Below are 15,927 nucleotides of genomic sequence, written 5' to 3'. Positions count from 1 at the left end.
TTTCACATGGAAAGAGAAAAGAGACAGAATGTTGGTCATGCATAAGCAAAGCTGAAGGGGTGCTGAGGGTTCAGGAGCTTTGCTGGGCTGGTTGCTACAGGGTGGGTGAGGAGTTCTGACAATCATTGCGGATAACCCCATCCACCCCTGTGGATAACCCCATCCATCATCCATCCATCCATCCATCCATCCATCCATCCATCCATCCATCCATCATCCATCATCCATCCATCCATCATCCATCCATCCATCCATCCATCCATCCATCCATCCATCATCCATCATCCATCCATCCATCATCCATCCATCCATCATCCATCCATCCATCCATCCATCATCCATCCATCCATCCATCCATCCATCCATCCATCCATCATCCATCCATCCATCATCCATCCATCCATCCATCCATCCATCCATCATCCATCCATCCATCCATCCATCCATCCATCATCCATCCATCATCCATCCATCCATCCATCCATCCATCCATCATCCATCCATCCATCCATCCATCCATCCATCATCCATCCATCCATCCATCCATCCATCCATCCATCCATCCATCATCCATCCATCCATCCATCCATCCATCCATCCATCCATCCATCATCCATCCATCCATCATCCATCCATCATCCATCCATCCATCCATCCATCCATCCATCCATCCATCCATCCATCCATCCATCCATCCATCCACCCATCCCTGTGGATAAACCCAAACCCATCTACTCCTGGCCTGCCCCTCATCCAGCCCTGCCCCTCCTCAGCCCAGCTCCAGCACTGACCCCTCCTGGCCTCCCTTTCTCCTGTCCTCCCAGGATATTCCAGACCTACTGGACACAGAAATGTGTTCTTAAAGTAAATACCTAAAGTTCTGCTGCTTGGGAAAAACAAAACACATCCAAGCAGGAACAATGTCTCTTTTTCTTTCTTCCCACCCTTCCTCACGACAAAATATTAACAAATATTGATATAAGCACTAAAGCTTTGATACTGAGCTTTGAGAGGATCTGTAAATTGGTGTCTTGTTTGTATCTGTGTGTTGTTATTCATCTTTTGTTTTCTGCATGGCAATGCCCACCCTCTGAGGGTTCAAATCCAAGGGGCTGGGCCCAAAAATGAGCTGAGGCTAAAGGTACTCAGGGCTTAGCTGTGGGTTTGGGCAGGTGCAGCTTGTGTAGGGAGATATCCATGGTTGAAAGGAGGGTGTCAAAATGGGAATAATAGTAATAATAATAATAATAATAATAATAATAATAATAATAATCAGACTGCAAGGGGTAAAGGGGACCTCAGGCTGGATTTTGAGCCCTGGCTGGATGCTGCTCAGCTGAAATTGTCTTCTCCCCAAAAGAGTTCAGATTCCAGAACAAGTGAGCTCCTAGAGGGGGGATTTCTCCTTTGGATTCTCAACTCCAATAACCCAATATAATATTCCCTTGAGCAGATGCCTGTAATCACCTTATTTCTGCTGCTGAAAGCAGTAAGGGGCTGTTTGAGGGCTCCAAGGAGAAGGGGAAGTTCCTGCTGAGCTCCTGACCAGCCCAGGTGCTCTCCAGGCTCATTGAGGAGCTCTCCAGGAGGCACCACCAGCATGGGAGGATGAGAACAAACCCTCAGCCTGGAACCCTCTCACTCTGAGAGCCTCTCCATGGGGGAATCCATCAGAGCAGGGCTGGGAATTAGCTTTGCAAACGCCTCCGTGCCAGAAGAATGAGAACCAAGAGGCTTCTTGGGATGTGTTTGCAGCTGGAGTGGCTCTGCAGCAGTGCAGGTGTGGGTGGGAATGCTGTGGATATTTCACCATTCAGGTGTGGGTGTGGGTGCTGTGGATATTTCACCATTCAGGAGGCTGAGGGAGGCTCCACAGCAGAAGAAATTTCAGAAAAAAAAATGCAGCTTTGCAAGGCAGGGATTTCTGCCAGTCCAGGCCAAGCCCAGCCAGTCCCCAGTCCTGATCCTCACAGCCTGAAAAGCCTCCCTGTCCCTGCAGCTTCTGGTGGGCTTTTCTCTGGTGGTGGGAGTGAAAGATGAAGCTGTCGCAGACATCTTTTTATGAAAATCCTTTCCTTAGCATTTTTTTCTTCCTGAGAAGCTGAGAGGCCTCAGGAACAAAATGTAAACAATGGTTATCTGCTGCTGTAGAATGCAACAGGTGCATCTGGGATTGGCCCATCTTGGATGTTTACAATTAATGGCCAACCACAGCCCAGTTAGCTTGGACTCTCTGTCTGAGATACAGACCTTTGTTGTTCTTTTCCTTTCTATTCTATTCTTAGCTAGCCTTCTGAGATGAAACCTTTCCTTCTATTCCTTAGTATAGTTATAATGTAATATATGTCATAAAATAATAAATCAGCCTTCTGAAACATGGAGTCAGATCCTCATCTCTTCCCTCATCCTGAAAACCCCTGTGGACACCGTCACATGAAGCAAATCTCCTGCAGCTCCTGAGCTGCTTTTTCTGTTCCAGACATTGATCACTCCATCCCTCCAGGGAGGAAGAGAAGGACCAACCTCCCTGATTTAATGATTTGCAGCAGGGCAGAGGCACAAAGGCAGGAAAAACCTGTGCTGCAGGGAGGAATGCAAGGCCAAAATGTGCTGGAGGCTGAGGGGGCACCTGCCATCTCCAGTGCAGGGCCTGAGCAAAGCACCCACAGTGCAGGGAGGGCTGGAATCACCCCAGCCTTTCCTTGCAGAGATTCTGGGTGCTCCTCATCCCACCCTGCTGCAGCCCCTGAGCTGCAGTCACTGCTGCCCTGGGTGTTTGCCAAGGGGCAGGGACAGAGCTGAGGCACTCCAGCCCCACCTGAGCTCCCTGGAGCACAACCCCAGCACAGAGCCACACCACAGACCTGGCCTGCTCCCTCTGCTCCCAGTGCAGAGCATCCTCAGTGCTCCATCACAGCTGCCCAAAGCATTTCTGCACCAGGCCTCTGCCTCTCTCCTCAAGAAGTGCTTGGACAAAGCCCTCAGGCACAGGCTGGGATTGGTGGGGTGTCCTGGGCAGGGACAGGAGCTGCACTGGGTGATCCCTGTGGGTCCCTTCCAACTCAGGATATTCTGTGGTTCTGTGACTCTGTGACTGATCCTGTGATTCTGTGACTCTGTGACTCTGTGATTCTCTGATTCTGCAGTTCTGTGATTCTGTAGTTGATTCTATGGTTCTGTGATTTTGCAGGTCTGCAGTTCTGTGATTCTGTCATAGATTCTGTGATTGACTCTGTGGTTCTGTGATTCTGCAGTTCTGTAATTCTGTCATTCATTCTGCAGTTCTGTGGTTCTGTTATTGATTCTGTGATTATGTGTTCTGTGATTCTGTGACTGTGGTTTTGTGATTCTGCAGTTCTGTGATTCTGTGACTGTAATTCTGTGACTGTAATTCTGTGGTTCTGTGACTGGTTCTGTGATTCTGCCATTCTGCAGTTCTGTGACTCTGATTCTACAGTTCTGTGATTCTGTGACTCTGTGATTCTGCAGTTCTGTAATTCTGCAATTCTGTGATTCTGTGACTGTGATTGTGCAGTTCTGCAGTTCTGTGATTCTGCAGCTCTGTAATTCTGCAGTTCTGTGATTCTGTGATTCTGCAGCTCTGTGATTCTGCAGTTCTGTGATTCTGTGATTCTCTGACTGTGTGTTCTGTGGTTCAGAGGGGCTGCCTGTCACCCAGAATGTCTAACGAGGCTGCAGCTCAAGGCAGAGGAAGACATCAACCCAATTGATGCCTGAATTTGTGCTCCTGAGAATGCAGAGGAAGCGCAGCCCCAATGAGCTGTGCAAGCACAGAAAGTTAATGTATGCTCATTTGTATATCTGCCCATTGTCCAGGGGAACTCTCCACTTCCTCTGGGGATCAATAATGAATAGACCTATAAGGGAATGTTGTGGTGGCAGCAATTTCTCTTTTCCTACCATTTAACTCAGAACAATATGGAACCAAAACAACAAGGCAGCCTTTCAAAGGCTGGCAGCACAATGCACCCTATAGGACACCAAACATTAAACTGAAGAGCACAAGGGGGACCTTTGCCCTGTGGATGCTGAGAATTCCTCTCAGTTCCTTTATCCTGAGAATTCCTTTATCATCCCCAGTGCAGAAGATCAGAGTTTGAGATACTCTCCCTACACCCCACCACGCCCAAGAGTCACTGCCCTGCTTTCACTACCAGCAGATGGCAAGGGCACAACTGAGATAAGCAAAAGAATTTAAAACAGGAAAGATGACTGAATTGGGCTGCTCTGGGCTCTCCTCTCTCTCTTTAAGTCTGGTTAGCTTAGCTGTGAATTGAAGGAGAATTCTGGTGACACCAGATGCATTGGTCAGCCAGGAATTAAAGGATCAGCAGCCCAAAGAAAAGGCTCTGCAAGGCTTTGGCCTCATGATTGATTCAGGTGATTCAGGTGTTTATCCTGAACCACACAGTGATGGCATAAATGATATATCAATATTATCTGTCATTGCTATTCCAGGGATGCAAAATGAAAGAGTTTACCCCCTATCACAAACATCCAGACCCTGCAACAGCAATCCCAGAGTCATGCACAAAGGCTTTGGTGTTTGCCTCGTGCAGAGTATGCAGTGCTGGACCCTGGATTACAGATTACACTTGGCACAGGTAGGCAGAGAGGGAGAAGCTCAAAGTTGCACTGCTCAGTGCCAGAGCACAAATCCAGGTAGTATTTCAAAGCCTACATTAATTTTAAAGTACAAAGATATTGCAGAGTGGAAGGGCAAATGGCCTTGAACAGCAGCTGTGCCAGGAATCCTCCATGGAAATCAAAACCAGCTCAGCTTCAGCTTCTCCACTAATCTCACTCTGAGCACAGAATTTTCATCTCTACTGCCCTGATTTTCTCCTGAGTGCTGGACAGGTTTGGCAAATGAAAAGTGAGATTTATACCCAGACAAAACTCCTGTCCTCTTCTTTTGTCCTTCTGCCAGAAACCCACCAGAAAACCAAAGAGAAGTTAAAGCAAATTGGGCACATATTGCTGGGATGGGAGAAGGAAAACCTTTCTCTAGGGAGCATCAGCCTGTGCTTGTAGACCTGTGGGATGTTGTGGTGCCTGTCTGGGGAGCCTGCCCTGGCTGATATTGTGCTCCAGCTCTGACACCTACACAGAACATTAGGAAATAAGGCTGGTGGTTTATTTTTAATAGCAATTTAACCACCATGGTTGTGCACAAAGTTCCAGAGAGAGCAACCTCAGTAACCAGTGATGCCTTGTGGAGGCTGCCCTAGAACAGAGGCTGGGCAGAGCTAAAGAATAAAGCAGGGATTTATTAAAAGAATCTGCTCAATGGATGGACCTTGGGCAGCACAAGAGCCAGGGCTGCACCCAAGATGAACCAAAATGGTCACAAAGATCCCTGACTGGTCACGGGGTCTCTCACTGTGATCAGTTCTGCTCCATTTCCATATTGGAGTTCATTGTCCCATTCCAGCTTTAGCCCATGCAATCCCATCCTGTTTGTTTTTCTCTCTCAGCCCACGGTGTTTGTGCTCTTGGGCTGAGATTTGGATCATTTGTCCTTGGTGCCCAGCTGGAGCAGGAATTGTTTTGTCTCCCTACTCTGTGCACAGAGCTCACTATCCCCTCATATGAAGCCCAGACCCTCACACCAAAGCAGCACAGAATGTGAAAAATAGAAAAGCTCAAACCTGAGGCATCACTAGAAGAAGGCTTCATGACTTCATGACTTATCAAATTAAACTAATAATGGCATTTCACCAAGTGAGTCTGAGTATTACTTTTCAAATACAAAGTAGACAACAGTAAAAAAGGCAAAATGGCTGATTTATACCAGAGATCAGAATAGATAAAATAGATCAGAACAATCCCATAGGAATATTAAGAGAAATCAGCCTTGTAAGCAATGGCAGAATTCCTGATGGAGCTGTTTGGAGCTGGATGGGGGAACCTTTGGCAAGCCCTGCTCAGCAGCTCCTGTTTTCCTGAATTCCCCTTCCCAGGGAGTGCCTCCATCCCAGTAATGTCCCAGCCAGGTCTTTCCTTTCACCCTGCACTTCTCCCATCAGAGCAGGGCTGTTGTTGCCCAAGCTGACCCAGAGAACTGAGCTCATGGCTGTTTGCCTGCTTGGGAGAGCCAGGGGAAAACATTCCAATTGTGAGAACGCCACAGCCATTCCAAAGCTGCAAACCCATCACTCTGCAGCCTTGGCTTATCTCCTTGCTGATGGAGCAGGGAATGAAGCACTAAAACTGCTCACAGAATCCTCAGTGCCTTCGTGGTAACACCTGGCCTTGCCTTCCCAGAGGTGCCATGATCCTTGGAAAAGGGTGGGATGAGCTGGGACAAACCTAAAATGAGATGGGCCAAGAGCAGGGAGCTGCCAGGCTCTGCCCCACTCTGCTCCCTTCATGCTGACACAGGATTTTAGGGATTCATCCTCTCTCTGGGATTCCTATTGAGCCAAACCCTCCTGCTACACTCTGCTCCCTTCATGCTGACACAGGATTTTAGGGATTCATCCTCTCTCTGGGAATTCCTATTGAGCCAAACCCTCCTGCTCTGCCCTTACTCCACAGAAAATCTGCCCAGACCAAAGGGAAGTTGTTTAAAGCATGGGAATCTCCATGATCTGTGCAGCCAAAATAAATGTGAGGAATAGCAGGAAGGGTTCCTGTGCTGCCTCACGCAACTGGGGGCTGCTGCAGGCTCAGGCACACTCTGTTTTTCCTGCACCACTGGAAAACAAGCAGCTTATTTTGCTTTCTCACAGTGAAGCAAATCAAGACTTTTCCAGAAAGATCAGTAAGATCTCTACCTTTATAAAACATGCAGTGAGGGAGCAGCCTTCAGTCTGCCTTTTTTTCCCCTCAGATTCCACCACAAAATGTGTAAACAGCCAGAAGAAAATCAATGTTCTGAGCCATACAATGGACAATTCAAAGACAGGCTATTGTCTTCAGCCAAGCACAGCCTTAAACCTGTGTGAGCGAGAGGCAAAGCTTGTCCCGAGTGTGTAAACATGAAAATAACTCAGACATGATCCATTTCCAGAGAAAAAAATGTTGCAGGCCAAAAGGTTACCTGATTCTCTCTGCTTTACACTGTGTAACAGCTTAAATTGTGTTTTAAAGGTCCTCGGGCTGACATCATTGTTTACATTGACTTGAATCATTCTTTAATTGTAACAAACCCCTTCCAAGCAGGCTCAGCGCTGCTGTGTCATGCAGAGAGAGAGAGGTGACACCACTGCCTGCCTCCTCCACATCCAGACAGAGCTGGGAAAAGAGATTTTGTGTCAAAAAGAGCTGGGGAAGGGGATCTTGGGTCAGAAACAGAGCTGGGAATAGAGATCTTGGGTCAGAAAGAGCTGGGGAAAGAGATCTTGGGTCAAAAAGAGCTGGGAAAAGAGATTTTGGGTCAAAAACAGCTGAGGAAAGAGATCTTGGGTCAGGAAGAGCTGAGGAAAGAGATCGTGTCAGAAAGAGGTGGGAAAAGAGATCTTGTGTCAGGAACAGAGCTGAGAAAGAGATCTTGGGTCAGAAACAGAGCTGGGGAAAGAGATCTTGGGTCAGAAAGAAGTTTGGAAAAGCATTTCTCCCCACACCTGATACTCAGGAGTATCAGGAGAAAGAATAATGCAGAAGGGTGAGGAATCAAAGCAGTGGAAGCTCAGAAATCCTTCCCCTTCTGTCTGTAAATGATTATTGACTGAGCAGTGAGGAGCAGTGGGTGCCCTTCCCCAGGGGAGGGGATGTCCCAGTGACCCAGTGGGCACCTGTGGCATTTATTATCCTGCAAGGAAAGGCACAGACACCTGGAGCTCTGCAGCAGGAGCTGCCCAGAGCTTCACTGCCCTCCTTCCAGCACCTCCCTGCTCCAAAGGGCTCTGGGCAAACTGCTCCAGGCTCTCCCTGCTCCTGGAACCAGGATTGCCCGCACCAAGGGCTTCCAAGTGCTGCTGTAGGATGCGTGTGGTGGCTCCTGGGGGAGCTGCCCCTGCCAGCTGCATCAGGGAGAGGAGAACAGAGGGGAAAATCACATTTACAGCTCTTTGGGGACTCTCTGTAGGAGGCATGTGCACATTAAAGGTCTGAAACGCCGACCCCTGTCCTAAAATCAGGGAAATGCAGGCTCAGGATGATCCCTATTGCTGCAGAACCCTTTACAGAAGCTGTGAGGGGATTGAGGAGGAGATTCTGGGCAGCCCCACACTCCCATCCCCACTGCAGCTTCTGGGCAGCGGGAGGAAATTGCTTAGAGTCCTGAATGAGTTTATTCAGCCCCGATTTCAGCTAATGAGCTCTGCACGAGGAGCAAACAGGATGAACAGCTCCCAGCTCAGCTGTTTGTGTGTGTGTGTGTGGGGTGCCCCTGTGAGCAATCCCATTCTCCTCAGGGCTGTGGGGGAATGGCCAAAGCAGCCCCGCGGTGGTTCCTGCTTTTCCTGCAAGCTGACCCCGCTGTATCCGTGAGGAAGAATTATTCCAGGTGAGCAATTCCTGAGCTGGGGGCTCTAAGGAAGCAAACATTTTGGCTGAGGTGCTTTGGGTTCGTGGTGATTTTGTAAAAATGGAACAGGTAATGACAGGGTCAGGCTTCCTTGACCCTCAAATCAAGAACAATCCCAGCAGGGCTGCAACCTCCCCTCTCCACTTCCTTGGCAATCACGGTCCCACAGTTCAGAAAAACACAGGAAGGTCTAAGGAAACCTATGTGGAAATGAAGAAGACAAAGGCAAGTGATCTGAAAATAGAAGGCTGGTCCATATATTTCCTTTACATTCTGGGCCTCACTTCGGGTTTTGGCTGAATTTTGAAACTTTGAGGGCCACGTGCTTGTGCCATTCCCTGCAGGGCACAAAGGAAAAGTGACTTTTTCAGAGTTCCAGCATTTGCAGGGTTAGATGAGGTTCTTTCCTTGTTACTCAGTCAAACTCAGTGCTAAATCTTTCCTGCTTAGACCCAAAACAAAAGCCCTGGTCACGCACACCTCATATTTGAGATGTGACCCCTCCTGCTTTTCCAGGTACTTGGGGGACTTGCAAAAATGATTTCTTGTAAAAATTCAGTGCAGCAGGAACACAAAGAGCTGGCAGAAAACAAGAGATTGAATTGCAGGACTCAAGCAGTCCCACTTGGTTTTGTTCAGAAATCTCTGCTCCAGGAAGAATTGTAAAGGCAAAATTCATTTTGGGACAGAGGAGAGAGACTGTGCAGAGCCCTGGTGTGGAAGGGCTGGGAAATTCCTCTTGGCTTCTCCTAATGTAAAAATTCAAGGAATCCTGAGCCCTGAGGGGAATTTAGGAGACATCCAGGAAAGGGGGGGGCAAGCAGGAGAGGGGTGTAGGATGTAGTGGGGACAAAAAGAATGTGCTGCAAAGTCAGACTAATCCAGGGGCTTGGGGACAGGGTATTGGAGTGACTCATGAGGATTTCCACAGACTCACTCACTCTCCATCATAAAACAGTTCCTGGAGTGCTCCTGTCCAGCAGAGAGCAGAGCTGTGCTCCAGTGTTGGAAGGGGACACAAGTCAGCAGTGGCACAGGGCAGCAGCTCAGTGCCAGGGAGCAATCTCCACAAAATGGGCACCCATCAGTTTGCCCCTCACAGCCTCAGGGGATCAGGCTGATCCTGGTCCTTCCTCCTCCCCTGGAGGAAGCAGCTCCTGGCTGAGCCTCTGAGGTCACAGCTCCTGCAGAAACCCTGGCTCCTGTGATCTGTGCTGATCCTGCCCTGCTCCAGATGAGTGCCAGCTCTGCTCCCTGGGCAAGCCTTCTATCAAATGCCATTTCCAGATAAAAACCTTGACTGGTGGTTTTGGCAGCTTCTACTCTTTTCTCTGTGGTCTTAAAAAGAAAAATTAACAAGGTGCCTAATGGGGAGCTCAGTTCTCTGTTACTCACATCTTACCCAGGTTTTTTTGGGCAGCCAGTTGTCCTGGGGGCTGTGACTGGGAATGGTTGGATGGGAATGTCCTGGTGGGCACTCAGAGCCCTCGTGTCCTGCCAGCCATCAGAGCTGCTTTCTGAAGGAAAGCTCCTGCACACATTTATTTCAATCCTAGCTGTTGTTTAGATACTCCAATATCCCTTCATTACTCCCACTCCTAATTTCCATTCCAGTGCCATCAGGCTGGTTTGGAGGGAAAAGAAAAGGTGGATCAGAGGAATTCCAGAGTGAGCAGGTGAAGCTCAGAGGGGCTGCGCTCCAGGGTGCTCCTCGTGCTCACTCTGAAAATCCAACACTGCCTCCTGGAAATTCCTGGGTACCTTTAAAAAATCCAGGTGGCTGCTGCTGCCCCCAAAACTCTCCTGAGAGCATCTTCTATGTGCCCCCTGTCCCTTTTCTGGTGCCCAAGTGACCCTTCCTGCATCACACCCTGCAGATGTCTCTGGAAGGACCAGATGTGAATCATCCCTCAATAGATAAGGGACAGACCAGGTTTGCACCCTCCTCCAAACTGCACTGCTGATCTGGGAGAGACCCCCAAAAAGCTCAGATCACCTTCCCCTGCTGTACCTGAGGAATCTCCTGTGGGGCTTGGAAACCTTTTGCGTGTGTGCATAAACTTATTATTATTATTATTATTATTATTATTATTATTATTATTATTACATTAATTAATATAATAACATATATAACCTATTATATATTATATATATATAATATATAATATTGTATTATATATCATATAGTCTATATTCTATGTTATATATTCTATTATATATACTAATATATATAACCATAATATATATATAATATATAATAATATAATATACATATAATTATATATAATAACATGTAATATATATTATATATTATATATTATATATTATATATTATATATTATATATTATACATTATATATATTACTATTCTATTATATTATTAACAAAATAAGTATTCAGCCCAACCTGAGATATTAATTCAAAGTGCAGTAGATTGAGCTCTCATTTTGTACAAATAATTTATCATAAAATGATACTTTAAAGAAATAAAATAAATAATTTATCATAAAATTAATAATCCACGGAATGGGTGAAAGGGCAGAAATGACCCAAACAGACCCCGTTGCTCTTACACAGAGCAGACCAGTGCCCACAGATAAATATTTTGTACAAGTTTTAAAGAAAATGCTGCAAGTTCTTACAGCAGAAACCTTCAACAAACAATCTGGTTCATTTTCTCGGTGTTCTTTTGGGTACAATACAGTTTTTTAGAAGTTCAGGGAGTATTCAGAAATACTTGACATTTTTTTTCCTTGCCTTAAATGGCTGAATTGGTATAAAGAGATTTCCAGTTGGTTTCAAATGTGGCAGCTTCAGCAGGAGGCTCATATATCACCAGCCTAAAAAAGGCTCCCCTGCTTTTTATAACATTTTCCCACAGTAAAGCAAATGTTTGGGAATAACACCAGTTAGGACACACATTTTTTGGGAAAACAACCCTCAGTGCCTCTGCCCTGGCACAGCCACACTGATCCTGCTGCACTCTGTGACCATCCTGGCTGGAAAACCAGGAGGAATCTGAGCTCCTGGAGCTTTTATCTCCTGATCCATGGCTTAATTGAAATCTCTGTGTTAACAAGCTTCATTGCCCATCCAGTATAATCAATTTGTAGAAGACATGGCAAAATTAAACAACAACAAAAAAAATCAATTTCAAACGTGCTTTCATTTCAAAGCCATCGGGCAGGACCTGATTTTTATTCTTCAATCTTTAATAATTTCCAGTGTTAAAGCACTGAAATGGCTGAGTTTATTCCAGTACTCAAAAAGTGCCTTGGATTGCTCAGGTATTAAAAACCTTCTGGGGATCATGTCAGTGGGTAAAAGACACTGAATTCTTCATGCGCAATTTAAGGTGTAAGAATTTCTTTGCAGATTGTTTTTGCCAGGGCTGGTTATGCACCACCCCACTCCACAGCTCAGACCTGTGCCAGCTGTTGGCATCTGCACCTTCATTAAATCAGTGGTCAGTTCTGAGCAGCAGGACCCCAACCAGAGCTCTGAGGAGCTGAGAAGAAGCTGAGCAATGAGCAAAAGGAAAGTGGAAATTTATTGATACTCAGGGAACTAAAGGAGGCAATTTAAAGGTGCATTTAGAGGAAAGTGGGAAATCACTGGGATGATGCTTGTATGGTCTCTTTCCCCTGCTGAAAGCAACAAATCAGTCAGGAATTCCCCAAAGGAGACCTGGATAAATGTAATGGCCAGAATTTCATCAGTTTCATTGCTGGGGATGAACATGGAGGGAAAAGTGGCTGAGGAGTCGATACCTTGGTGCAGAGCAGCTTTCACACTTGTAGAGCTTTCCTTCTCTCTGCATTGCTGTGGAAGTGTTTGGGTTGGAATCAGAGTCAGCCTCCTCAGCACAGCCCTGCCTAACTTTGGCCACAGAGATCCCAGGGAAGGTTTAACTACACTGAGGGGTAAATCCAGGCTTGGGGAGGTGGAGCAGAGCTGCCCTGAGCTCAGGAACCCTGAGGGCAAGGTGGTGAGGAGCTGGCTCCCCAGTAACACCAGTGCCATCCCAAATCCTCAGCCCTCCTGGCCCTGTCCCCCCTGGCTTCCAGCCCAGTGAGGGCACCCAGAGGCTGTGCTGGTGTTTTAGCTCTTCCTAAAGATGAGCCAAGCTCCTGACATGCACAGGGCTGCTCCAGATCCCTGAGCACTCTGCACCTCCGGGCACAGGGGTGTTCCTGCCTCCCTCCCTCTGCCACAGGACACAGACTCTGCCTTCTCATGGCCTCCTCTGTGCCTGGCACTGATGGCAGAAAGAATCTGCACCAAATTCCAAGGTTATTGGGCAGAAATGATGAGGAAAGGAACCGGGTGAGGAAGGACCTGAACAGCCCTGAAATGTGGGCAGCATCTCCAGCCAGGATTTCCCCCTGGACTCCTTGTGCTCCACTTCACCCTGAGCCTCAGGAATGCTTGGGCACACCACATTTTCTCCCATCTCCCAATCCCTCTTTATTATCCCTCTCTGATCCCCCAAATCCTGTGGTGATTTATGCTTCTGAAATCCACACTGGATTATGGGCAGCTTTTCCAGCCTGTGCAGAGGTTGGGGCTCCCAAAGCACACAGCTGCTGCTGCTGCATGTGCCAGCCAGCTGGACACAGCTCAGAAACCCTCCCAGGGCTGCCCCAGGTGCTGCCCAAGGTGTGGGCACTGCTGCCTGACCTGGCACAGGACACATTCCCTGGGGACATCACAGATCCTGAGCATTCCTGCTCCTTGCCACCTGCCAGGTTTGCTGCTTCAGCTTTTCCTGGACAAGCCCTTTGGAGCACAACCTCAGGCTCAGTTATTTATTCTGCAGGTAACTGTGGGGAATCAGTCCAATCAGTCTCTTTCTGCAGAAGGAATACATTAAATCCTTGAACGAATCCAAGAAAATCAAGGACAGCGATGCTCCACAGTGTTCCCAGAAGCTATCCACTTAACTATAAAAATATAATATGCTGAAGAACAACAGCCTCGTGCTGTGCAATACAACCACTACCCAAAAAAATGAAAAAGTCCTTTCTGTCAGAAGGGAATTCCCCAATAAACAAGAGACCATCTCCCTTACACAATTTGCAGCGTCATGAATGAATAGCTCAGTAATCCAGCAAAATCCTCATGCTTAATGAGATAATGAAAAGTCACACGGCAGATGGAAAAGCTCTCCCAAATCTCATTAACCTGCCTCTTGGCTTTTCTGATAGCAGCAAAAATTGGGAATAAATCCGGGGGGACAGGAGTTTGCTGCAAAGGAAAATGAGTTTTGGAGAGCAGGGGATCTAACCTGGCACCTGGGCTGAGGAGGGAAGGCGGTGAAGAAGCACCACGTGTACAAAAATTGAAATATCAGAGAACCAATATTCAAAAACTGAAATATCAAAGAACCAATGTTCAAAAATTGAAATATCAAAGAATCAGAACTGGAATGTCAGAGGGAATGCCCATGATGTCTGTGCCCATGAGCCCCAGGACAGCGGGATAGCCCAGGTGCTCCCAGACAGCTCCTCCTTTGAAAGCCTCAGCTCTGCCTCGAGTGATCAAACACAACCAGGAACCCTCCCACACCGAGGGAAAAAAGCCACAAATCGGTGAACACTCACAAGTCGCTATTTCTAACAAAGCGGCCAAACCTCGAGGGGGAACACCCATTAAATCTGACCTTGGTGTGCAACACTTTCAAGGAGGTTTAGGTTTTTTACCTCTATTTCCAAAGATCAGATTTAAGGGAGGTGTGAACCCCGCGGCATTGGGTACAGAGCGGTGGCACCTGCCCGCTCTGGGGCTCTCAGCCGGGTGACACAAAGCGGAGGAGCACAAAAAGCGGGGAAAAGCTCAATAAAGCATCACGGAGCGCTGCCCCCGGGGATAGCACCAGGGGGAACACCCATTAAACATGACCTTGGTGTGCGACACCTTCAAGAAAGTTAAGTTTTTTACCTCTATTTCCAGATTTAACAGAGATGTGAACCCTGAGGCTTTGGGGACAGAGCGGTGACACCTGCCCGCTCTGGGGCTCTCAGGGGGATGACACCTCCCGGAGGAGCACAGAAAGAGGGAAAAGCGCAATAAAGCATCACGGAGCGCTGCCCCCGGGGATGGCACCGCTCGGGCCCCCGCTGCCCGCAGCCCCGGCTCTTACCGTGCAGCAGCAGCAGCCCCTGCAGGGCACACACGGCCAGCAGGGCCCGGGGCAGCATCCCGGGGCCGGTCCCGAGGCAGCCGAGCCCCTCGGAGGAGTTTTCCTTCCTTCGCTGCGAGGAGTTCGGGGAAGGCACGGGCAGGACGAGGCGCGCAGCGTTTCCCACTTGTTGATCGCACTTAAATCGTTCTTGCCATTCACCGCTTCATCCTGGGGCTGCGGGCTGTGTTCGCCTTCCCTTCTTCTTCCCGAGGTTCTCGGTTTTTACCTTCACCCCCTTATTCCTTCTTTTCCCCCGTTTCTCCAATCCCGGCGGTGTCCGGGGGGAACCTCAGGAGCCTCCCGGCTGGCGCAGAGGGGTGAGAAAAGCGAAGCAAAAACACCACAAAAAGTTTGGCAAAAAACTTTCCCGCACTCGCTGCTGCCGGCGGCGGAGCTTGGATAAATAAGGTGGCAGAGGCTGCTGTGAGCTGGGCTCTGCAGGGAGGTGCAGGTGCCGATGGAAGGACAGACGGCCCGGCAGGACAGGAGCCCGGCTGGCTCTACCTGCCCGGGGGCACCTGCCCGGGGCGGCGGGGCCGGGGCATGGCCGGCTCGGGCTCTGCTGTCCCCCTCCCCTCGCCGAGCCTTTCGCAGGGAAGTTTGATGCGAGCCCGAGATTCTTTATAGGGACAGGAAAAAAAAAAAAAAAAAAAAAAAAAGAAAGGAGGAAGGAGAGACGTCACCAGCCGAGGCGAGGGGACTTCACTCTCTCTCTCTCTCTCCCTCCCTGTCATTTCACAGAGCTCCTGGGTTTCCTGCTGAGATGGGGCAGAGAAGGGAATTCCGGCTGCTTGCCGGCACCGCCCGTGCCTGCAAAGCCGGAGCTCGGGGGATCAGGTGGCACCGCCGTCCCCCAGGGCACAGAGGTGGCATGGCCCGGCCACAGAGCCCTCAGGCTGTGGGACACCGGGGAGGCGACAGACACAACCCGAGGATGGGCTGTGTCCCACAGACACCACCTGAGCATGGGCTGTGTCCCGCAGACACCACCTGGGGCTGGGCTCTCTCCTTTACACACCACCTGAGGATGGGCTGTGTCCTTCAGACACCACCTGAGGACGGGCTGTGTCCTTCAGACACCACCTGGGGATGGGCTGTGTCCTTCAGACACCACCTGGGGATGGGCTCTCTCCTTTACACACCACCTGAGGATGGGCTGTGTCCCACAGACACCACCTGAGGACGGGCTGTGTCCTGCAGGAGCTGCTCTCTGGGCCCCTTCACCCCGTGTTCAGCAGTTTGGGCTCTT

General features: G+C 48.7%; 1 protein-coding gene across 1 annotated transcript in view; it reads right to left on the bottom strand.

The window, feature by feature from the left end:
- Nucleotides 1-15,262, bottom strand: part of LOC131563863 (vascular endothelial growth factor receptor kdr-like) — a 130,451-nt gene extending 115,189 nt beyond the window's left edge. Inside the window, exon 1 of the mRNA XM_058814047.1 lies at nt 14,637-15,262. Coding sequence (XP_058670030.1) covers nt 14,637-14,694 — 58 coding nt within the window. The 5' untranslated portion in view covers nt 14,695-15,262. The remainder of the gene's footprint in view (nt 1-14,636) is intronic.
- Nucleotides 15,263-15,927: the final 665 nt, after the last annotated feature.

Source organism: Ammospiza caudacuta, chromosome 14, assembly GCF_027887145.1.
Source record: "Ammospiza caudacuta isolate bAmmCau1 chromosome 14, bAmmCau1.pri, whole genome shotgun sequence".
Taxonomy (NCBI): Eukaryota; Metazoa; Chordata; class Aves; order Passeriformes; family Passerellidae; genus Ammospiza; species Ammospiza caudacuta.
Note: the sequence above shows the minus strand (reverse complement) of the source record. Positions and strands in the feature narration are given on the sequence as shown.